At 36.6% G+C, this 24,626-nt stretch overlaps 1 protein-coding gene and 1 long non-coding RNA gene across 6 annotated transcripts in view; one reads left to right on the top strand and one right to left on the bottom strand.

Moving 5' to 3' along the window:
* The window catches only part of DEUP1 (deuterosome assembly protein 1), an 82,177-nt gene that overhangs the window by 31,741 nt on the left and 25,810 nt on the right, over positions 1–24,626 (bottom strand). For 4 of the 5 annotated variants that reach the window (XM_059186674.1, XM_059186684.1, XM_059186668.1 and 1 more), the window contains exons 5-9: positions 21,341–21,475; positions 17,369–17,482; positions 15,110–15,352; positions 7,208–7,353; positions 3,924–4,029 (exon numbers count right to left, since the gene is read on the bottom strand). In XM_059186674.1, coding sequence (XP_059042657.1) covers positions 3,924–4,029; positions 7,208–7,353; positions 15,110–15,352; positions 17,369–17,482; positions 21,341–21,475 — 744 coding nt within the window. The remainder of the gene's footprint in view (positions 1–3,923; positions 4,030–7,207; positions 7,354–15,109; positions 15,353–17,368; positions 17,483–21,340; positions 21,476–24,626) is intronic. The other variant, XM_059186691.1, reaches the window with a different exon arrangement.
* LOC131839356 (uncharacterized) lies at positions 10,524–21,347 on the top strand. The gene is made up of 3 exons (XR_009356931.1): positions 10,524–10,687; positions 12,915–13,055; positions 21,233–21,347. It is a non-coding gene; the product is annotated as an uncharacterized LOC131839356 (long non-coding RNA).

Raw genomic sequence — 24,626 nt, forward strand, 5'->3', positions numbered from 1 at the left:
AACAGAGCTGGGACTAGAACCTAGGACTCTGAGCTTTAAATTCAGTGCCTTTTTGACTAAATTATGTGTACCTTGTATGTCTAAACACTATGTTTTTCAGAATCACATTATAATAAATTTCAAACTTAATGTGTCTATGAAAATGCATCACCTCCTCCCCTTAAGCAGGTGGAGTCTCGTTCTCAACCATAGTTAGGCCTTCCCTGTCAGCAACCTCTGGACCACCTGGGGCTCCTCCCCACCCTTGTCCTACCACATGCAGACAGGCAGCAAGTTCTGTCCCTCATACTTCACCTCTAAACTGCCCCTCCGCTCTCCATTTCTACTACTACTGTCTTAGTCCAGCCTCTTACCACCTTTCTAGAAATCATTCACTGTCTCTCATTCTTGAGATTTGGAGATAAAGTACATAGTCGCCAATATCATGAAAATCATAGTCCCTTGTGGGAAAAAATCAATTGTTACAACACACAGTAGCAATCCACATCAGCAGTATGCAGTAGAGGGATGCTTAACCCAGGCTGGGGATATCAGGATGGGCTTCCTGGAGGAGGGGACATCAGACAAATACTGAAGGACGAATGGAAGCCAGATGGAAGGCAGGGATGGAGAAGTGCCCCAGGCAAAGAGTGCAGGGAAGACAGGCAGGGGTCGGGGTTTGTGGAGAAACCCATGCCCAGTGAAGCAAAAGGAGCCTGGGGTGGTGACGACTCGATGTGTTGTGAGAAATAAGGCTGGAGAGCTTAATGGAGCCCATCCACAAAGATTTATATGAATTTCTCCAGGGCACTTAATTCTAAAATTGATTTTTTTTTCATTTCATCTTTAAAGGTTTTAGGATCTATCTGTAAAAGAATAAGGGCACTCTCTCTCTCTCTCTCTCTCTCTCTCTCTCTTTAAACATAGCCAGAATATCAATATCTTAAAAATATTAGCAATTCCTCAATATCATCAAATATCCAGGAAGTATTCAAATTTAAAAATGTGTCAGGACTGTAATGAATGTTTTTTGCTTATTCGAATTGTGATCTAAATATGAGGACTGGCTCATATCTTTATAAAGCCCCTTGTTTTGTGTTTGTGTGTGTTCTAGTCTATATACATCATTTCATTTAATTCCTGCAACAGTTCTCTAGTTTGTGGAATGAGAAGTTAAGTACGTAACCTTTCTAAGTCATATTCCTGCTGACAGGACATCTGATTCCAAGACTTTACCCCCCATGCTATGTAACCTCTGGGAGGTTACATTACCACGGTGCTATGTAACCCCTGGGAGCCGAACCCTGAAAGGTTGTTCACACAGTGGAAAAGCTAGCATGGGATGACCTAATGTGGAAAGGATGCAAGTCCAGAAGGAAAACCTGATCTGTCCTCAGCTCTATACCACCAACCCCTCATGTGGGATTCTATGTTTATTATTAACAATCTTAGAATTTCAGAGTTGGGGGTGTGCATTGGAGGTTCACTCAGTTAAGCATCTGACTCTAGATTTTGCTCAGGTCATGATCTCAGGGTCGTGAGATTGAGCCTCATGTTGGGCTCCGCACTGGGTGTGAAGCCTGCTTAAATTCTCTCCCTCCCTCTCCCTCTACCCCTTAAAAGAAAAAAAGAAAAAGAATTTCAGATTTGGATATGACCTTAGGAGTCTCTCAGTCCAAGCCCAACCCCATCACTGAACAGATGGAGAGGGAAAAAAAGACTCCCAAGGAAGGGAATGGACTGGGCCTAAGTTACCCAGCTCCTAAGAGCAGGAGAGGAGTACAGATATCCTCACCCTGAGGACAGTGTGAAACATCTCCTTTCATTTCCAATCTTCTCTCTCAAATTTTTTTTTTCTTTACAATTTATTTGATGAAACCACGGGGTTCTTTGTGTGGCTTGTCCCAGTTTGGATTTTGCTAATGGCATCCCTGTTGTGTGGTTAACATGTTTTCTCAAAATGGAACTTTCAGAATACAAAAAAAAAAAAAAATGAATATACTATTAGTAAAAAGGAGTAAACTGTTTTTATTATTTTCAGAGCATTCAGATATTAAAACAACATGCTCTGCTGCAAAGCTTCCCTTTAAATGAGATTAATTTACCGAGCTCTAAATGACTTTTGGCTTTATTAAAAATGTCAATTTTATCACGAAGTACATGACAAAAATAGTTCTACACTGAAAAAAGAGAAAGAAAGCAAGCACTTGCAGGATTCATAATACGTGGCTCTTGTTGCTTTTATTACAAGAGAATGAAAATGCTCTCCACAAACACTTCCTGGGAGCTCTAGCTATTTATACACAATTCATTTGTTACCTTTCTTGCATGGCAGTGCATTATCTAGAGGTCTCCAAGAGCCTATGAAGATAATTTGTGCCTTGCCTTCTCTCCTTCCATACTGAAACTGTGCAATGTCAGTAGATTCCTATTATTCAAAGTGTTACTGAGTCTATGGGTTAAGAATAGTGTAACTCTACTTTAGGTAGCTTTAATCAACCTTTGTATCATAATGCCTTCGCTGGGGATACCAGCAAAGATGTAGTTTTTTAAAGTTATACGTTTAAATAGCAGTGAAATAAGTTTCATAGGATTATGTGAAAAATAAAAGGAAAATGATCTTTAGTTTATAACACCTCTTCTACACTTAATAGCTACGTGATGGTCAACTCTGTGGGAGAGAGAATTTGTCTTTTGCATCACTGTAGTTCCTACAGAAACAAGCAGAATAGCCATAGTCCTACTCAATGCTCAATAAATGTATTTTGAATTTATACAAATGGCAACTGAATTTATGAGCCTACACAATTATGGGAGACCTTCACGTTGATATTAATTCACTTGTTTTCCAAATATTTATTTTCACTTTTCTATGTCAGGTGCTGTCCTGGGCTAGATGATGATTTGAATCCATGCCCAGGTTTTCCCTACTTTTAACAATTGTTTAGATCATATAACATTGACTATTTAGGTGTGGTTCAAACCTAAAGACTAAAGACATGGGTAGTAGCCATGATAAGCTCATGGAAAGGAAGCCTCTACTGGATTCTGTTAGAGGGCGAAGAGAATATACTTTTTGTAGAGAGCTGAGAACCACAAGGTCTTTGACGACAGAGCTCAGGCCTTAATCATCCCTCTATTGCTTGTTATTGGAAGATTACTTGGCATGGCTTAGGTGCTCAGTGACAAACGTGGGTGTAGCCAATAACAGTGGCAGCCTCCACTCACTCAGCACCTCCTCTGAGCTAGGCAGGCCTTGTTCCAAGCACTTTACATGCATTTATAAAATGGATTTTAACTTAAGGGGAGGGTATGGGCTCTGGAGTCAGATTGCCTGGATCTGAATCTGACCTCTGCTGCCAATGGCTGTGTAATATTGGGGCAAATTACCCAACTTCTCTGTGCCTTAGTGTCCTCAAATGTACAAAAAGATGATGTTATACTACTTTATAAACTGTTGTGAGGAATCAATGAGCTGAGATTTGCTAGGCCCTCAGAGCCCCTCCTGGTGCATGGGGACTGCTATTTAAGTAGCAGAATTATTAGTAGCCCCTTTAAGCCGCATCACAGTTGTAGCAGGCAGGTACTACACATTCCATCTTCATCCTAGAAATGGGCAACTTGCCCAGGCAACTTCCCCGAGCTTATGTACCTACTCGATGGTTGGAGGCCTGAGTCTGGGCTCTCATACTTCTTGCAATAAGCTACTTGTCATGGAGCCCAGTGTCAGTCTCCCAGTGGCACAGTGAGGACTTAGGGTTTGTGTTTTTTGTAGCATCATGCAGAAGAATGTCGGAATTAGCAGCCTGGTAGCTTATTGTCTTAGGGGAATATATAGAAGGAAAAAGAAAGGAATGAGAAGGAAGGTTCCCCCCCACCCCACCCATTTTGTGTTCAAGGACTTCAGATCAGCTTGGAAGAATGAAACCCATTTTTTCCCATACCTTGTTCAATTCTTTTTCATGATTTGGTTGATCTAGGTTCACTGAAAACAGCTCTTTCCTCTTCCTTTCTGATTCTTTAGTAGAAGGTGAATAAGATGATTCAAGTCTACAAATTGAACAATGCGAATAAAAATTAAACTTAACTTGGTAAACTGTCATGGTTATATTGTCAATTTAGACTGTTGTAGGTTGTAGAGATAGATTATTAGTTTATTGGAAAAATTTCTAGTTCCAGATTGCAAATTCTAATACATTCAGATCCCATAAGTATTTATATATTTAACTGAGTGCAAATGGTTTGAGTGAAAAAAAAAAAAGGTAGCAATTAATATGGAATTTCAATTATGCCTTGAAAATTGACAGAATACTGAGTTTGCATTTGTAGATAAGATTTTTATATAAGGAGACTATTTCCTATAATAAAATAGCTTGGGAGCCCCTTTAAAAAAAGGAAACACATCTAACTAGCTTGTACATCATGGAAAGGAACTATGCCAAGAGAAGTCTGAGGGGAGCAGCTACTCCATAAAAGTGACCCAAAATAACTAAATCTGACAGTCTACCCAGAGAAAGCACAAATACATCTGTTCTTTGGCTGCTTAATTTATAAAAGGAATTGCCAGCGCATAGGGATACCAGAGAGGAAACGCAGAAACTAGTGTAAAAAGTATAATTTCTATAGGAGGTTTGGAGAAGTACAACTGGGTTCACTTCTAAATAAGGGAAGTTGGTAAATGAAAAAAAAAATCATTGAAACAGAAAATAAAAATAGCCAGGGAAGGACAGTAGCATGCTTTCTATTGTTTGACTAATCTCTTCAAGTCTGGTGTTTTGAGGAATGTACCCACCTGTAACGGAGTACAAGTTCAGATTTCCAAAGAACTTTTTAAAAGGCTCCATATATCACAAACTTAAACCACACAAACAGAATCTGAGCAATGACAGAGAAATACCTGATGTAAATACTGAAAAGAAAGAGATATTTTAAAAGGCATAGGTTTGTAGTGATATCCCTGAGGTACTTGTATCTAGACCGTATTGCCTTTCTTCTGATTATCAAATATATGTGTTAACTGAAGAAAACAGAGGATATCAGAGTATATGATGCTATTATATCATCAGGGAAAAAGAATTATTGGCATTTTTGTGTATATTATCATCTTTCTTCTATGCATGTGGTTATAAATGTATAAATGTTTCCCATACAATTAGAAAGTTCTGCACACATTATTTTTCAGTCCCCTTTTGTTTCCTACTCAGTAATATATTGTGAGCATTTTATCCAATATTCTCTTCCAACATTATTTCAGAATCAGTCTTAAATTTTTCTTATTTGCTATTATTTGAAAGGGGTGAAAAGTGACATTTCCTATTTTTCAATTCTTCCAAAGCAATTTCAAGGAATGGAATGCTGAATGAATTGGGGGGGAAAAAAACACCCTCATGGTGGTCTTGTAAATTTCACTGAGCAACTGGAACAAATACTGAAGGTCAATGTGGACAAGTTCAAAGAAGAAAACAGTAATCATGCTAATATAAAATGCTAATAATCATAGTATGTGAAGGAATTATCATTTGTTAGGTAAGAGTGTTGGAATTATTTTTAATAATTCTCAGAACATATCACACCATGGTGCTTCTGTAGCTAAAGATAAAGGAAAATCTAACAAAATCATAGCATTATTGAGAAAGGTTCTGAAAATGAGTAAAAAGCATTACTATGCTACTTGTATAAAACTACTGTGTGTCTACACCCAGGAGGCTGGGCTGCCTTGTGTTTATAACACTGGAAAGAAAAATAGAGTCCAAAGGAAAGAAACCGAAACAATAGAAAGGCTAGAATCACCTTCATAAAAGAACAAACCAAAAGCATGAGAAACTTTCAATGGGAAAGATGAAGGTTAAGAAGACTAGGCCCAAAGTCTGAAATACAATGGAAGCTGTGAAAAGATAAGTATCTATCTTTCCATCACATCTCAGAATAATACTAGAACTGAGGAATACCCTCCAAACAACAAAGCTGAAGTTTGGAGACGAAAATAAATACCACTTTAAGCAGAGAATGGCATTAGGCATAACAAAAGAATTGTATTGGCCAAATATGTGAATAACTGCAAGATTTTAGATGATATCATACCTTGAAGGAAAGCGGACCAGGTCTGGAGTTCAGCACTGGCCTTGTGGGACAGCACCACAGAAAGTACCTACAGTGCTCTTCCATAAAACCACAGCTACACAGAGGGTGAAAGGTTTGCTCTTCTGGGAAATTTCTTACGTATTTAGGCATATACATCCTTTGTACAAAGACATTTCTCATCAACTCACCACACTGGAACAGTGCCTTGTGCACTATATTTTCCCAGTAGATTTATTAATGATCAGTGATGAAATCTGTAGCTTGCATATACAGTATTCTCTAGCGCTGACTGGCTAATAGGCATTCTACTGTCTTTGGTGAGATACACAATAGGTCACTTTTTAGGAAGTTAATTTGCCATTTGTTGTAAGTGTAGAGCTCAAAAAAAAAATTCAAGCAAGTCCCGCAACTTTAAACAAAGAATCATTGCCTTTAAAATCAGGTAATCATCTTTCAGCAAAATATCCCTTACCATTTGATTATCAGTTTTTAAAATCCTATCATTAGCCTTCAGATCTGAGAAGGATTCAAGTTCCAGTGAGAATTAGAACATTAGTGAATGGTTCGAACAGTCAGACTTTCTACTCACAAGTATAAATATTTCATTATCCTTAGCAGTCCCATTTCCTTTGTGGTTCTGGAATATACAATATCTGTCTGATTTTAAAAGAGGAAAAAAATCTGCTCTAACAAAACCCCCTTAATGGAACTGACAAAGTAGTGAGTATGGAGACCAAAAGAAATACATTTACAAGTGAAAAAGTTAGTAACAGGTTTATAGGCAATCAAAATAAAAACACTTAAAAATATGGAATAAATCTTATTTATCAATATATGCAATTAAATATCAGCTTAATACTACTTTCTTTACAGTATCCTGAAAAATAAAAGTTCTAAGAAAATGTCCAACTCACTGTGCTACATAAGTATCCATAAATAAGAATATAATTTTCTAGCTAAGTAAATATATTCATTTTGAAGATAAAATAATCATGGATTTAATTTTTAATACCAAATATTATTCAATAATTAACAGCATGTTAATACAACAAAGACTTAATTCTCATTTTAAATCTCAAACTCTTAAGATATTCAAACACTGTGTCTTGAACTACTTCTCTCAGCCTGCTGAGTATAAAGAATATACCTTTTTTTACTTTCTTGAATATTTTGGCACTCTCCTATTTTTAATAATTCTCTGTGCAGCTGCAATCGTTCCATTTCTATGATTCTCAAGAGATCATCACGTGACTGTAACTCACTTTTCACCTCTGAGAGTCCTGCTTCCATGGCCTATATAAAAACATCAAAGAGGTCCAGTGCTCACATTTGGATATCATGATTATAATATATTTAAAATATTTAACATCTAGGAACCAGCCTAATTCCAAATTAAGTGGTATTGAGTCCTTGGTTGGCTCTAACAGAATTCCATTCATTCATTCATTTACTCAACGAATATTTGCTGAGTCCTTATTATGTGCTCAACCCTGACGATACAGACATAGACTCTGTTCTCAGCGAGCTTACAGTCTAGGGATAAGGAGTAATCATTAATCATACAAATCTGATCACACTGTATGGGAGTTTGAGAGATTCTAAAGGTATGAATAAAATATTAATGTGTAAAATTTGGATTAATGCCAATAATTCCTAATTTAAAGACAATAGCCAAGAAGAATCTAATTTCAAAGCTGGCGAACACAGTGAGTTATAAACCATGGTCTGCGGGTCCACTACTGTCCAACAATCCAGTGAATGCAGTGTTTTATTTTGTTGATAAAGGTTTGAGCAAAGCTGCTGGGAAGGGTCCAGGTAGGAGAGAGGAGGAATAATTGTAATGGTGTTGGTTCCTGGGAAGGTGGGCGGAGTGAGTTCCAAAGTCCAAGTGGAGGAATCGCCTAAAACAAAAAATGAAGGAAGGAAGGAAGATGGAATGTAGAATGGAGGTTTGTGCATCTGAATATGGAGAGATAAGACAGTGGCTTTCTGTTGGCTTCTATTTTTCTTTTGAAACAGAAAGATTTCACTAGAAGGAGAGGGGAGGTGGGGGTATCGGAGGAATTTTTAAAAAGATTTTATTTATTTATTTGAGAGAGAGAGAGAGAGAGCATGAGCAGGGGAAGGGGTGGAGGGGGAGGGGAGAAGCAGACTCCCCTCTGAGCAGGGAGCATGATGTGGGGCTTGATCCCAGGACCCTGGGATCATAACCTGAGCTGAAGGCAGATGATTAACTGACTGAGTCACCCAGGTGTGCCCATGGGATTGATGTTTAAGAGTGGAGAAGGTCTGACATGGCCAGCAATCAGGATGGGAGAATCTGCTGACTGGAGCAGCAGAAGAGGCTTCCTGGCAGTGCTGAGTACTCATTTGAGATTCGTGGCCATGACCTGTTGAGTGATTTTCTCCAGCAGTACTTGGCTGTTCTCTGGGAGAAAGGTTATGGCAGAGTTCTTTCAAATCATCAGGTTCCATCTACTCACATATACAGGGAAACTAATATTTATTAAGCACACCTGACCCAGGTCATCAGCTCCATTGCCACTTTAGTAGATGAGGAAATCAAAGGTCAGAGTTGGTCCACATTCACAAAGCTCAAAAATGGCAGATTTTAGAAAAGAAAAATCCAGGTCTTTTGTCTACTAGTCCAGTTGGAACATTCAAAATGCAAAAATAATTTGTTTCATGAAAAATTAATGAAACAGACTGTTGGTTAAAAACAGTCTGTTTCATTAATGAAACAGCTTATTGGTTAAAACAGGGTGGGGTGTTATGAAGGTGGGAGGTTCCCCTGCTAATAAAGGCTGTAGAAAATATCTTTAAAAAATCATTGGTTCAATAACAAATTTATTTGAATATAATCCACATTCCATAAAATTCATCCATTGAAAGCATATAATTCAGCGGACCTTAGTATGTTCACAAAGTTCTGCAGGTATCACCACTAATTCCAGAACATTTTCATCACAATCAAAATAAACCCCATATCCATTAGTACTCATTTCCCAATTTCCCTCCCCCTTGTCCCTGGCAGCCACAAACATATGTTCTGTCTCTATGGAATTGCCTATTCTGGACATTTCACACAAATGGACTCCTATAACATGTGGCCTTTGCAACTGGCTTCTTTCACTCAGCATAATGCTTTCAAGGTGCATCCATGTTATAGCAGGTATTGGGATTTTATTCCCTTTTGGTGAGGGATAATATTTAATTATATGAATATGCCACATTTTGTTTATTAGTTTGCCAGTTGCTGGACATCTGATGTTTCTTCTTTTTGGCCATAATACTGCTATAAAATTTCATGTACAAGCTTTGGGCATGTTTCCTTATTCATTAATTCTTATCCCCAAATTCAGAGAGCCTAGAAATATAATTATGCAGACAGTATAGGACATATGAGTTCCCAAAGAAACTTTTTTTTAACCAAAGCCTTAGATTTATATTATTTTCCGGGAGACCTAGAGACCTGCGTTTGTGGAAAGACCTCACTGCAATACATTAGCCCCACAAGTTCCCCGCTGACTTGGAAATAAGAGTAAAAATATATTCCAACAGGTGATCTAATAAACTTGTTTAGATAAAGATGTGTTTGAATAAAGCCCCTGTTTCAAACAGTGAGGATTTTTCAGATGAGGCTGAAATTTCAAAATAAACAAAAGAAATGTGAAACAATAGATTCACAAGTAGAAAAACAAATTGATTTGATGTATATGTCATCCATTACTTTGGCTAATTGAAGAAGGCACCATCTGGGCTCCCTGACTTGCAGATTTGCCACCACTTGAAGCTACACGTGGGCAAGAAGCTTCACTTGGGGAAAGGAGAGGATAAAAAGGCTTTAACTCCAGGCCATTGAAATGCAGAGTCACCATGGGCTAGAGTTAATTAAAATTCAGTAAAATGTGATAATAATAGTTTATTTGTTTACTGTTATTGGAAAAGAATACCTATAAGACTGATATTTGGGAAAAATAAGCTTATTTGTGATCTAGCTACCCAGGTAAGAGAATTTATCAAAATTGAAACTTTTCATAATATAAACCAATAATAATGATTTGACACGTTTTTCTAGCATGGATGAATATGCAAAATACTTTAATTATAATAGACAGAATTATGTAAATTGACTATAAAAGTACAAGAAAAGAAGCTTTGCTGATACAGATAAATTGAGAGTTTTTTGACTTAATGCAATATCCCTTTGAATTCAATGTCAATAATACTGAGATGACACAGAATTAGTGAATTTGTTTAACTTAGATGTAGCTTTAAAATTGGCATGCTTTTGCATAAAATCCAAATTAATTATTTGTCACTGTGGATGCAAATATTTTTTAAAAAAAGGACTCTTTGGTACTTGGTTCAGTGACCAGAATACTATCAAGATTGTTTGGAACAAATTAAATATGTAAATCTACTTTTTTTTTTTTTCTTAAGTAAACGTGACCCCCCCCCCCCCCCCGATGTGGGGCTGCAACTCACAACCTCAAGATCGAGAGTGGCATCCTCTACCGAATGAGCCAGCCAGGAGCCCCTGTAAATCTACTTTTTGAACTGTAAATTTTATGACATCTAAACACAGATCAAGTATTTCCAGTGACTACTTGTCTTTCAAATTGAGGTATGTTGTAAGTGTAACTACACACCAGATTTTGAGGACTTAGTATGAAAAGAAATGTAAAATATCTCATTATCTCATTAATAACTTTTTACGTTGATTATATGTTGAAATGATAATATTTTAACCACTAAGCCACCCAGGCACCCTGAAATGCTAATGTTTTAGATATATGTTGGTTTGAATAAAATAGATCACTATTATGTATTAATTTCATCCATGTCTTATGACTTGTTTTAATGTGATTACTAGAAAAATGTAAAATGATAGTTGTGACTTGTATTTCTGTGGGACAATGTGGCTCTAGTGCCTTAAGGATCCATTAACAAGCCAACAGAAAAGGTCAGTTTTGGGGGGGCATAGGTATTAGAAAAACGCAACAATTTCTTTTTGTCATTAACTTTTAATGGGAAATGCCACATATTTTAAAAATGTGAGCATAGTATAGCGTAGTAAATAAATATGTGCAATGGCATTAATATGTATGCAGACACATTTCAAAGTTGTGGAAAGACAAGTGAGATGTGATTCATGTGAAAATCCAGATGCAGCTGGCATTAAAGTGTGTTGTAAACTGAAGAGAATTGTATATACTATAAGTGACAGTAATTCAAATTGAAATGGTTGTCTTTCTAAATTCATGTGTGAGATGTGGAACACTGTCACATGACAGGTTTGCAAAAAGAGAAGAGAAACTTCTTTCTAAATATATGTACTGGTTAAGTGATTATTTACCTCTAATTATTCCCATTTGGTAAAATATGAATTTTGTAAAACAAGTTTAAGGCCCATCTATTTAGTTAGAAATTTGCCTAATGGTTTGAGAGCAGTGCTTTTTAAACCTTCAAACCAGCTACCAAATAGTAAATAATTGATAACTTCTTATTTCGTATTTGCTTTAAAGCAAGAGAATGAAACATAGGTCAAATTTAGAAATCAAACAAGGAAAAGGGCAAATAAAAGCATTATTTTCAGCATTTGTCTTCTAAAGACATCAAAAACAAGTAGTGTTTTCTTGGGCATAGAAATCTGATCTGTTAGCTACCTTCAAGTTTTTGAACCAAATTACTTCTCAAAGATCTTTTTCACTTAAAGCTTTAACATACTTTCATATGTTAAGCATACTCCAGAATAATTTGGTTTTTTAATACATGTGATTCTTTTGTGAAATACAAAATGGAGATTCTTGGTTTAAATTTAATAATATCCCTAGACCTAAGGATAACTAAATTATTTTTGTTTAGTGAACAAAAATCTGTAAAAATAACTTTGGCAAATTGTCTCATAGAAATTGGCATAGAAATAAAGATAAATAAGGGTCATATTAAAATGTATCATTAACTATGAAAAAGATCATAAAATAGAGTAGAAAATTCCTCATGAAGAATATGAGAAAAAGAAATATTTCAAAATTAAATCAAGTTTTCTCAACCTCGGCACTATCTATACTTTGTTCTGGATAATTCTTTGTTGTGGGGGTTGTCTTGTGCAATTTTGGATGTAGTGTATCAGGCCTCTACACACTAGATGCCAATAGCATCCCTCTACCCCATTATGACAACCACAGATATATCCAAGCATCACCAGGTGTCACTTGGGAAGCAAAATCACTCCACTAGAGAATCACCGATTTAAAGGAAAGTCATAACGTTTAGGGACAACTAATACTGTTATTTTATAACCTTTGGTATAAATATCAATATGAATTATTTTACAATTGATTGGCTTCTATGAGTGGCTGGGCTTTTATTTTTTTAGTATATATTCAGGAACATTGGTAAATCATTATGTATGTTAATATACATATATATCAGGAAAAGTGAAAGTGGATAACATGGCCTTTCCTTAGGCCAGACGAGCTATGGAGCCTTCTCAGGAGTGCATGTATGTAAGTCCTGAGAAGTCTGTAGAGCTCTTGGGCAGAAGGATGAGTCGTACCCTGCTGAACTTGGGTCAGGAGAGTTGATTTATTCCCAAAGGACACATCTCCCAAAGGACAGGGAGGCCTTGACCATTAGGTGGTCTGAGGTCTCTACTTCCTGCTACACGTTCAGATTCTCTGGTTGCACCTTCTCCCTTCTTGTCAATAGGAGTGTCAGTGTGAGAAGTGTTCATATAAGTCATTCACTTGGAGAGAGGGAAGAGATTATAGTCTGAACTGAGAATGTGAATTTATTAATGTTTCTCAATGTACACTTTTCCTATCTGCAATATTCTTTCTTTTAACCAGATTCCTCAACTCCCTTCCTGGAAAAATATAACAGATGAAATTCTGAGAAGGAGAAAGGTGGTGCTGGTCAAGGAAAGCATTATAGAGAAGGTCAGTCATGCCGCCAAGGAAGGAGAACAGAGGCTGTTTCTAGAATACAGGGTAAGAGCAGCCATTTCTATTTTCCAAGTGAGCCCAACAACTGAAGGCTGAACCTCAGCCTATAACAGAGAATGTTCTTGGATGCTATAATAGGTCCAGACAAAATTTTGGGGGGGGAGATTAAGAGGAACTGATGTTAGTGGAGAAGTTGAACCTCACTGAAGCATACAAGCAGACTCCATAACTGAGCTCACTCATGAAATACGTTAGGGAAAACTAAAGAGAATAGAACAGAAAATAGATCTCTGGGGACCAGAACCAAAAAGACCTCAAAAAGGGACAAAGAAGACTGACTCTTCAGTCTGTGCTGGAGGACCTAAAGCCCAGGGGAGAATATTTGGGAACGACCCACAAATATATTCTCCTAACTTACTGACTGTGATCCCGGTGCAGACTCTAGCAGTACAAAGACAGCTGCAGAATGTCTTGAAATAAAAGACAGAGGCCTGACCAATTGCCCAGGGAGATTGAGAAGGGAGCCCCTGAGAGAAAATGCCCTCAGAAGTAGAGGTCCTGCAAACCCCTCAGTCAGGACTGGTGGGCTGATAGGCAAACTGAACACCAGAAGCCACCTGACAGCCTCTCAAGTAGAAGAGGAAGGGTTAGTCTGATTTATGGTATAGCAAAGCTGGAGAAAACACCATTGGTACCACCCCCATTTCTAAACAATTTGTGGCTTGTTCAGGGCTTAGGATCTGTGGTTTGCTCACTTTGTTTGTTTATATCTATATGATAATTTGTATTAGAATCATACCCCTGCCCCGCCCCCCCCACCCCACACAAAGCTGGATTTAGGGATGAAGGAGATGTCCTTCTCTTAGAAATACCATGGAGGACGAGAAACCGGGAGCCTTGTGTTCAGCCCCCCTACAGACATGGAGAAAGAGGAAATGGAGGAGTAGATGCCGGTAGAGAAAGAAAGAAAAGAACGAATCCCATATATAATGTGGCAGGATGGGGAAATGAGGAGTTGGCCCAAGACTAAGAAATGACCTCGGGAATTTAAGTGGTAGAAGATCCTGAGGAATATCTTAGAGAAGTGGAGGTCTGCTCAGATAGTGACCTCCAGAGTTTATATCTCAGCGTGAGGAAGGGATGGAGTGGAACTAAGAATGGGCCAGCAGACATGCTCGAGCTGGTAGAAAGAGGCCAAATGCTTGTAGGGAGGAGATAAGACCAAAATTGGAGATAAAACTATAGAATCTGTCAACTAACTGGGATATCCATGAATAAGAAATATATATTGAGTAAAGAAATTGGTAATGGCCAATTTTGATGAATGCTGTATTACTTTCTTAGTGACGCAGAAGTAGACAAGAAAGAGAGAGAGAGAGAGAAGGAGGAGAGGAAGGAAGGAAGGACAAAAGAACAGAGAGAGGAAGAAAGGGAAGGAGGAGGGAGGGAGGAAGAGACAGAAAGATTGCTGGGTTAAGAAGAAAATTCATGCTTAGAAAAACCAGCAATCACATCTGCCAGGATAGAAATTTCTTAAGAACAAACAACTCCCCCCACCCCAAACTCCAGACTACTTGGTAAATGATTATGGTAAAGTGAACAGTGATAAATCCCAGGGAGTGACCTCCATGCCTCTCATTGAGGTAATTAGAGGTAATTGCCAGTTTTTCTTTTGTGTTGTTTCTCTTTTTCTTATGAATGTAAGAAGTTTTTGTACATTAAGAATTGTTGACCCTTACTGGTCTCCTGGGTCTTCAACCCAGGATTTCTGCAAGTCAGGGAGGCACAGGGTCAGAGAGAATCTGGGGACACAGGGCAGCGTGTGGCCAGAGGGCCACGTGTTAGGCACGGGGTCTGTGAGTGAGCGCTCTTCTGTCCTGGTAACGCCATCGTTCTGTACTACTGGAGGACTCATGTTCACTCTGGTGGGGAAAAGCATCTATGGGATTAGAGAATTTACCTATCAAGTGAGAATTACTAAGAAGAACTAGGAACAGAATTTACACATGGCATAGAAAATTAGCTTTCTAATCTATATACCAGTTCAGTCACGATTTCTACAACTCATGGGCAGTATCAGTTGTAAAATAAAGAATCACCTGGCACTGTCTTTGGTACATCTTCAGTTCTTGTAAGAGCTTCTGATTTTCATCTTGTAACTTATTCCTGCTTAATGCTATTTCACTCACAGCTGACTTTAGTTTTTCAATAATGAACTCATCTCTTTCACTGGCTTCGCAACTATGATCCGGGTCGCACATCAACCGAGGATCTTCTGAGGTGCTGTCTTCTGAGCACTGCTTTTTACCACTGAGTTGAGTTTGGTAACTTTGTGCCTGTTTCTGAGAAAGATTAATTAAGACTGTGTTAATGAAAGGGAGAACATCGTATTTAAGCTTCCATAAATAACATTCAAGAATGGGAGAAAAGGCTTGGGAAAAACATCTTTCAGTATGTTTGTAGTGGAGTTTCTCTTTGTAATTCAGTCTTGTTTGTTTTTTTTTTTTTTTTTTTTTTTCTAAAACCTCCATTTCAGATGATGTAAAGAGAAAACATAGTTGTAGAACCTCAGAGCAAAGGCACAGAGTAGGGGAGGGGGTTTGGAGTAGGGAAGTCTTAATAAGTAAGAAACAATGTACAGAAGAGGAAAATTGTGGCTACAATCACACAATAGTTGAAAAGGTCAATAGGATGGAAAATAACCAAAATGAACAAAATTAAACAAAGACACTTGGATTGTAGGAAAGACTTGTCAACATGTATAACAAGGGTCAACAATTCTTAATGTACAAAAACTTCTTACATTCATAAGAAAAAGCGAAACAACACAAAAGAAAAACTGGCAAAATTTATAAACAGGAAATCACAGAAAAGGAAATAGAAAAGTCTAAGAAGGAAAGGAAGAGATGCTCAACCTTACAAGTAGTCAGAGAAATGCAAAACAAATCAAGCCATTCTGCTATCAGTCCAAGTCAGTAAAAATAAAAAGACTGATAACATTCCATATTGGTGAATATATGAGTACCCCCACAAAATGTCCATGAATGAAAATTACTATAATCTTTTGGGAAGTAATATGCTGGTATTTATCATAAAAATTTGAATATACATAATGCCCTGTGGCTCAAGAATTATTTCTAGGATTTTTAATCTAACAAAAGAGAAATATTAGCATTTAAAGATGTATGTACAAGGATATTTGTTAGAGTATTATAATAGCAAAAAACCTAAAACAACCTGAATGCTCATCAATAAGGAAATGATTGAAAGAATTATGGTATAGCTACTATATACTATGATACATATGGTAATAGAAACCAAATTCTATTAAATATTATTCAGAATTAATTAATGACTTGAAAGAGTATCCATGAGGAAGGATAATTATTAAGTAAAACAACAAAATTTTAAAAAGGAAAAAATATACAACTTCCCCCAAATACATACTTTACATGTTTGTACAAACAAAGAAAAAGTACAGAAAGAAAAACACCTATTATTTGTATTAAATCAATAAGAATAGAGAAGATGAAGTTATAGGTTTTACACTGGATTATTTGTATTGTTGAATTCAGAGACCATATATAACTTAAGTAATTCAAGGAATGTAAAGAATGAAAAGTAAGAAAACAAACCAAAATCAAACAAAAACCACAGTTTCTCACTGGCTTCAATAAAAATTCCAAATTCCTTGGCCAGGACTTTAAAGCTTATTATAATCTGTATCCAACTCACCAGGCTTACCAACTCCTACCCTTCCTCGCCTTCCACAGGGACTCACAGCCAACTGGCCCATTTTCAATACCCATAATTTTCCTTTTGCTCTCTTGCTTCAGTCATTTTACTCCCATTACTTCCACCACCCAAAATATCTTCTCAAAATACAACCATTCTTCAAGGTCCAGCCCAGTCCTACTCCTGTTGGAGGACAATTGCTCACTATCTCAGCCCAAGATTTTCCCTTACTCCTCTGAACTCTAAAAGGGTTTCCTATTCACTTGCCATTAATTATCTGTAAATATATACATGTGTTGTCTCTACACCTAAGCTGTAAGGTTTTCGAGGTCAGGAACCAAGCAATCTCAGTCTTTTTAAGCAACTTGCCCATAGGCATGCAAAAACATACGTTTTTTAATGATATAATCAAACGGTCACTTTTAAAAGTACCATCCTTTGAGACATGTAGACTAAATTCACCATTACAAATTTTCATGCACTTGCGACTTTACCCAGTGTTAGATCTACTCTGGTTATTTTCTCTTAGTTGGCATTTGTATCTGTAATAAGATTGGTTACAAAGATGGTAATAGTTAACCTCTAATTTTTTCTAAGTTAGAGGGTAGTATTAGGTAATGTACCTGAAATTGATTACACTTCTCAGATAATAATTTTTGTTGAGCATCTAAAGAAACCAGATGAGTCTGATAGAGTATCTCTTGCTTGTCCCATTCTCTTGACTTTGCTCTAAATTCCTTTTTAAAAAGTAGGGGACAAACATAAATTGAAGAAAATTATTCACTTAAAAGCACAATGAGTAAGGCTTCTTTCATTTGTACATCTTCATTCTAAACAACTATATCCATTCTTTCCTCATTTGGAAAACAAAATAAAGTCACTCATCTTGAGTTTATTACTAGATATAGCTTCTGATTCTTATCACCAAACCTGTATTCTTAATTTTATTTGTTTGTTTTTATGGGATGAGGCTTGGACTGATTTAGTGACTTTGTCCCCTTGTGGATTTCAAGGCTACTGTCCAAGGTAAAGCCAAAATCAGCTCATTCTGGGGGAAAAGAACAGCTATTTCAGTCCTAACTTAGGATACCAGCAGAGCTGCCCTGGGGAAGAAGTGGGGTAATGAGTTTGATGCAACATACTTGGTTCTACAAGTTTTTGTTCAAAGTAGTGTATTTGTAGAACATGAATGTTCACAACTTAACACAAGGAAGGGATATGGCTTTGGGAATCAATCAGTCAAGGAAGGCTATAAATTAGGAGGCTCTTACAGTAATTAAAGATGACCTGAAATTGAGTGGTAGTCATAAGGTTGGAAAACTATATATAGATATGCCCCCCTTTGAATATATAATACCCTATGATAAATGGACCATGTTTATTAAGACAAATGGGAACAGTTCATATAAAGTTATTGACTTTGATTCTGACATTTCACAATTTAAAATTAGGTACACAAAAACAGGGTCTTCAATAATAGCGACAAATTTACAAAACTAGGCTCCTTTATAAAATAGCTGATATTTCAAATTAGTATAATGCAGATTTTAAAAATTCCTGTTTACTTTTAATTTTGGAAGGAATTTTTGGAGTTAGAAGTCAAAATATGGACAAGGTTGACTTACACGGTTCATATCTTTCAGATAATACTAGTATTTAGCAAACACACCCGACAATCTCAATCTTGAAAATAAATATTTCCCAGCATGCTTTAAGAGAAGGCAAATTCTCTTTACGAATTCTACAACAGGTAGAAATGAGGTCAAGAATGAGGCCAAGTAGGCTAGAAATTTGGGTCACAGAAATATCAGCAGGTGCTCATAACAGTCCTGGTTTCTTGATGTTACAGATGTATTGGTTTCAAAACTGGTTTCAAGCCCACAAACATATCTATAGGTTATGGGACCATAAAGAGACCTAGGGAGATTTATTAGGATTTTTTTTAGGGGCTGGAGTTGTCCCTACTAGGTTTCAGAGAGTCCGTAGACTTGCCTAAACCTCCAGAGTAAATTCGCCACGGCTGGAAAAACTTTTCTGGTTCTTCAAGGTTGAGAGTGGGTCAGGGTCATTAAGATTACTTTCTAGGGGAAGTCCATTATATTATATGGTTTTTAATCCCTTTACTAAATACTGGAAGACAAACTCACATTTCCTTAGTGATGGTATATGCCAAGGGCTCTACAAACCTCTACCTGTAAGATGGCTTTCACTTTTTAGTATGAACATTTCATACTTACATAAAAGTAGAGATTTAAAAAAAACTCCCATGTACCCTTCACCCAGTTTGACCACCATCAACCTAACCACCTCCATCCCCCCTCTCTCTCCACCCTTTCTTTGTTGGACTGTTTTAAGACAACTTCCAGACCTCATGTATCCTCACCTCTAAATGCTTCAGTGTGCATCTAAATATATACAAATGTGTATTTTCTTCTCATGTAGCCACAATGTCACCTATAAGATATTTTAACCCCAATTATTGGTGAAAAAATGAAATCTCTGGGAGGCTAACAACTTGCCTACAGGTCACAAGGCAAATAAACGAGTCAGTCAGGAAGTGTTCTAAATTATAAACTGTCATGTTCTTCCACATCAACATGCTATTTCCCATTTCTCTGTTACTAGACCAGTGAATAAACATTTGTCCCAAAGGAAAAACATGCTTAGATGCAGACTAAAACTGGAATAGCCCATCTCTTACACATTAATTTTTCATATGGCTCTAAGTAAAAAGTGTTTCCATAATTATACAGATTAAACCACCTATACAGTGTGCTTAAAAATTTTTATATAAGTAGAAACCCATCAAGTCATATATATATTATATACATAACATATATGTATATATACACATATGATATATATACACACATATATGTGTACATGTGTATATATGTGTATATATACATACATATATATTTTTTAGAGAGAGTGCCTGAGCAGAGGAGGGGAGTGGCAGAGGGAGAGATACTCTCAAGCAGCCTCCACCCCCAGCACGGAGCCTGACATGAGGCTCGATCTCATGACCCTGACATCATGACATGAGCTGAAATCAAGAGTCAGATGCTTAATCGACTCAACCACCCAGGTGCTCCAGCTCATATTTTGCTACTAATTTCATCTATAAATTCATGAAATCTATTCTATGTAAATATTTCATTCCCTAAATGCAAAAGTGTTCACACAAAGTACTTAATATTAATTTCAGACTTTTTTTGTCTGAATAATTTGTATGGCTGTGGTTGTCCCATAAAACCCCATGAGAAATCAATTAAAAGCTAATCAGTGACTTGATCTCAGCATTTTCAGTCAAAGCACATCTTTGGGCACCTTCTGAGATCAGGATATTTCTGAAGCCAGTCTGGTCATATCACCATAAGAGCCAGGTAGTTGGTTACACGTGGCACTTGGTGCATTTTCCTATAGAGTCAATTTTACTTAGCAGTAGTAATTTTGTATTTTTTTTTTAAAAAACCTGTATTATTCAGTAGAATGTAAAATTTATAGGAATTTAAGAGCTAAAACCCAAGTTTTTCAGTAAAGTTCTTGCAACAGGTTAATTTTAGGGTTGTGGTCCTAGATTTTTCTTTCTTCTTTTAAAGATATTTTGGAGGGAAAGTTTAAGAAGGACTGTGAATTGAAGAGTAAAATGATGAAAATCAAACAGGGCAACGGCAGTTAGCTAGGAGGAAGTTAAGAGGCAGGAGACCAGGGAAAAGGGCAAACCTGGGCTGGATATGGGGGGTAAAAGAAAAGATCAATTCCTAGGTATGCACCTGGGTGACTGTGAGAGGCCAACTATGATGTATCAGGCAAGTAGGAGGAAGGGAAATCACCAGCTGGGGATGGTAAGGGGGATGCTGGGTTTTAGGGCTTGAGAGCAAAAGAAGAAATGGAATAGGCTATCTTGAGGTCAACTAATGAACAATAATGGAAGGCCTAGGAGCTGGTCTCAGGTTAAACAACAGGAATTTAGAGTAGAATCTATCTGCTGTTACATGACCTCTAGCAGGAATGCTCAAGAGCTCCGAAAAATAATGGGTTTGCTTTTTCCAAGGTCGGGAAGTTAGGAGATAAAAATAAGTGAGTCCGTGAATAATAAGACAGATATCTCCGAAGCTCTGGGTAATATGTGGTTGCTGTCTTGGAGTGGCACTACCTCTTTAAGAAAAAAACCCTGAAACTCCAAGCCCTCTTCCAAAAACTGTTGGGAGGCTTCATTGGGATTTAAGTACCCAATAGTTAAATAGCCATTAAAAGATTTATTAGATATTCAATTTAACTGACCCCAGGGATGTCCTTCAATTTCACTCAACATCTGCAGTTTCTTTGAACTCTATTTTTTTTTGGCTCTCCAAAAATGCTGATCTGTATAAAAGATGCATAAATCAAAGTGATGTTTTAATTCGCTAAGTGCCTAAAGGGAAGGTGCACTAAGAAAATACATTGAATGAGCAGCTGATTTGTAATGGTGTTTGTTACCACAGCTGTACGTGCCATGGAGCACAGCGGAGACCGGAGACCGCCAGCCTGTAGCAGCGGCAGGAATCGATCCTGACGGTGCAGGAAAGAAACTAACAAAGTACATGGCTCACCTCTAATTTCTGGTTCAAGTTGCTCAGTTCAAAGGGTGTTTCTTCTTTGAGGTGTGGTAACTCCTTTCGCTGAACTTTACTTTGTTTCATCTGGTGTAGTCTCAGTTTCTCAAAGCTATTCGTTAGTTTGGAAAACTGGAAGTAAGAAAGAATGCCAACGTCTCACTGTGACTGGCTTTTATTTTTTTTTAATAGTTTTTTTTTTTTAAGATTTTATTTATTTATTTGACAGACACAGATCACAAGTAGGCAGAGAGGCAGGCAGAGAGAGAGGAAGAAGCAGACTCCCTGCTGAGCAGAGAGCCTGACGCTGGGCTCAATCCCAAGACCCTGGAATCATGACCTGAGCCGAAGACAGAGAGGCTTTAACCCATTGAGCCACCCAGGCACCCCAGTGACTCGCTTTTCTGACTTGAATTCACAAGAGTTCTTTTCTTGGGCACATCTTTGATGATTTAAGTCATGATTGGAAAATGCAGTAATGCTTAAATCTTCTGATTTGTGAAGACAGGACCAGTTATTAAAACTAAATTATTGGAGCTGAACACCATTCGGTTTTCATGTGAATTCGGGACTTCATCAACTGCACAGTTAAATGAGTCACTCATTTAACAAAACATAAATGTTTTGTTTAGCTTTGTTTTAACCATATGTAGCAAAGCTTACAAGTTTTAAAAACCAAGTTTTTTCTTTTATTTAGTGCCATCTTGTGTTGACAATTTTAATTTCAGTAACCCCTTCTATAAAATAACAAGTATGTATATTTTATTCAAGAAACTGAAAACTGCTACAAATAGCATAAACTACTTGTTCATGTTGATAGAAGTTTAAATAAATTTAAGTATCAAATTGATACAATTTTTTTCTTAGCAATAATTCTTTTAACTTAGACTGTACTATTTTTTCTGTTTTTTTGTTGTTGTTGTTGTTATACCTTCAATAATAGATTAGAAGCAGCATGATCCATCAACATCTGTGGAGAAATTTCTAGATAACTATTTATAAAAGTTTTTTGGTTTTATTTTGAACTTTGAAATAATTATAATTACAGTATAATTATAAGGTATAATATTAAGCCAGGAAATGACATTGGTACAATAGATGTATATAGTTTTATGCTATCTTATCACCTGTGTAGATTTGTGTGACCACAACCACAATCAAGATACAGAACCATTCCAACAGCACAGAGACCTCCCTGCCTTTGTAGTGATACTCAGACCTCTCATCTTCCCACCCCTAACCCCTGGCAACCACTAATTTATTTCTATATCTATAATTTTGTCATTTGAGAATGTTATAAAATGGAATCAAATAGCATATAACATTTTGAGATTGGGTTTTTTTAGTCCCCATAATGCCCAGAAGATGCATGCTTATATCAATAGTTCATTCCTTTTTATTATTCAGTCTTATTCCATGGTATGGAGGGAACTGCATTTGCTTGACCATTCATTTTGGTTATTTCCAATTTTGGCTCCCACAAATAAAGTTATGAACGGTCACATCTACTTTTTCTGATATTAATATAGTCATTTGTTTTCTTCTTCTCATATTATTTTTAAAATTGAAATATAATTCACCTGCCATAAAAATCACCATTTAAAAATAAAATTAACTGGTTTTTAGTATATTCCATAGTTTTGCAACGATCAGATTACCTGATTTCAGAATATTTTCATTACCACAAAAAGAAACCCTAGAATGTTAGAATGGTTATATATTTCCTCCTACCCCCAGTCCCTGAAACTATTAATCTGCTTTCTCTCTCTAGGGATTTGCCTATTCGGATCAGTTCATTTTAGTGGGATCATACATTATATGATCTTTTGTATCTGGCTTCTTTCACTTTACGCTTTCAAGGTTCATCTGTGTTGTAGCATGGATCAATACCGAATAGTATGCCATTGCATGGATATGCCATATTTGGTTTCACTGTTCATCAATCGATGGACTTTGGATTCTTTCTAGTTTTTGCATATTACAAATAAAGCTGCTATGAGCACTTGTGTACAAGTTTCTGTGTGGATACATATATTTATTTCTCTTGGATACATAAGTAGGAGTGGAATTGCTGGATCATAGGGAAACTCTGAGTTTAACTTTTTAAGGCACTGCCGAACTACTTTCCAAGTGGCTGCACCATTTCCCAGTATTACTGAGAACATACAGGGTTCTAATTTCTCCATATCCTCACTGACATTTGCTATTGTCCATCTTTTTGATTATAGCCATTCTGGCCAGGGTAAATGAGTATCTCGTAATTTGATATGCATTTCCTCAATGACTCATGATGTTGAGTATTTTTTCGTATGCTTATTGGATACTTGTATAGCTTCTCTGAAAAAATGTCTATTCATATCTTTGCCCATTTTAAAGTTAAGTCATTTACTTTTTATTATTGACTAGTACAAGTTTTTTTTTTCTGGACACTAGTCCTTTATCAGATATATCATTTGTAAATATTTTCTCCCACTTTGTGAGTTGTCTCTTCATTTTCTTGATGGTGTCCTTTGAAGCACAGAGGTGGTTTGATTTTAATGAAGTTAAATTCATCTGATTTTTCTTGTGCTTTTGGTGCCAAATCTAAGAAACCATTGCCTAATCCAAAGTCATGAAGATCTACTCTGTGTTTTTTCTAAGAGCTTTATAGATTAAGTTTTTACAGTTAGGTCTTTAATCCATTTTGAGTTCATTTTTGTTTATGGTTTAGGTTTAACTTAGTTCTTTTACATGCGGATATTCAATTGTGCCTTTATGTTTGTTGAAAAGACTCTTCTTTCTCCACAGAATTATCGTGGCACCGCTTCTGCTCTGATTAGTATTTGCATGGTATTTTTTTCTACCTTTTTATTTCAAATTACCTATATAGTTATGTCTGAAGTGAGTTTCTAGAACAGAACATACTGTGAGGTCATATTTTCTTAATTTACTCTGTCAATCTCCATCTTTTAACTGATGTATTTAGACATTTCCCATTTAATGTAATTATTGATATATTAGAGCTTAAGCCTTACTCTTGTTGTTCTTTTTTGTTTTCCAGTTTTTGGTTTCTCTATTTTAGCTTTTCTGTTTTCTTCAGGGTTATTTGAGCATTATTTATAACTCTTTCTTGGTTTATCTATAGGGTATTTGAATATTATCTATTTGAATAGCTTTCTCAATTGGTGATCTAGGTATTACATTATATATACATAAGTCATTACAGTCTACTGGTGTCAACATCTTACCAGTTCAAGTGAAATGCAGAGGTTTTACTTTTTTTTATGTCTCTCTTTGCCCTGAC

Source organism: Mustela lutreola, chromosome 1 (genome assembly GCF_030435805.1).
Source record: "Mustela lutreola isolate mMusLut2 chromosome 1, mMusLut2.pri, whole genome shotgun sequence".
In the NCBI taxonomy this organism is placed as follows: Eukaryota; Metazoa; Chordata; class Mammalia; order Carnivora; family Mustelidae; genus Mustela; species Mustela lutreola.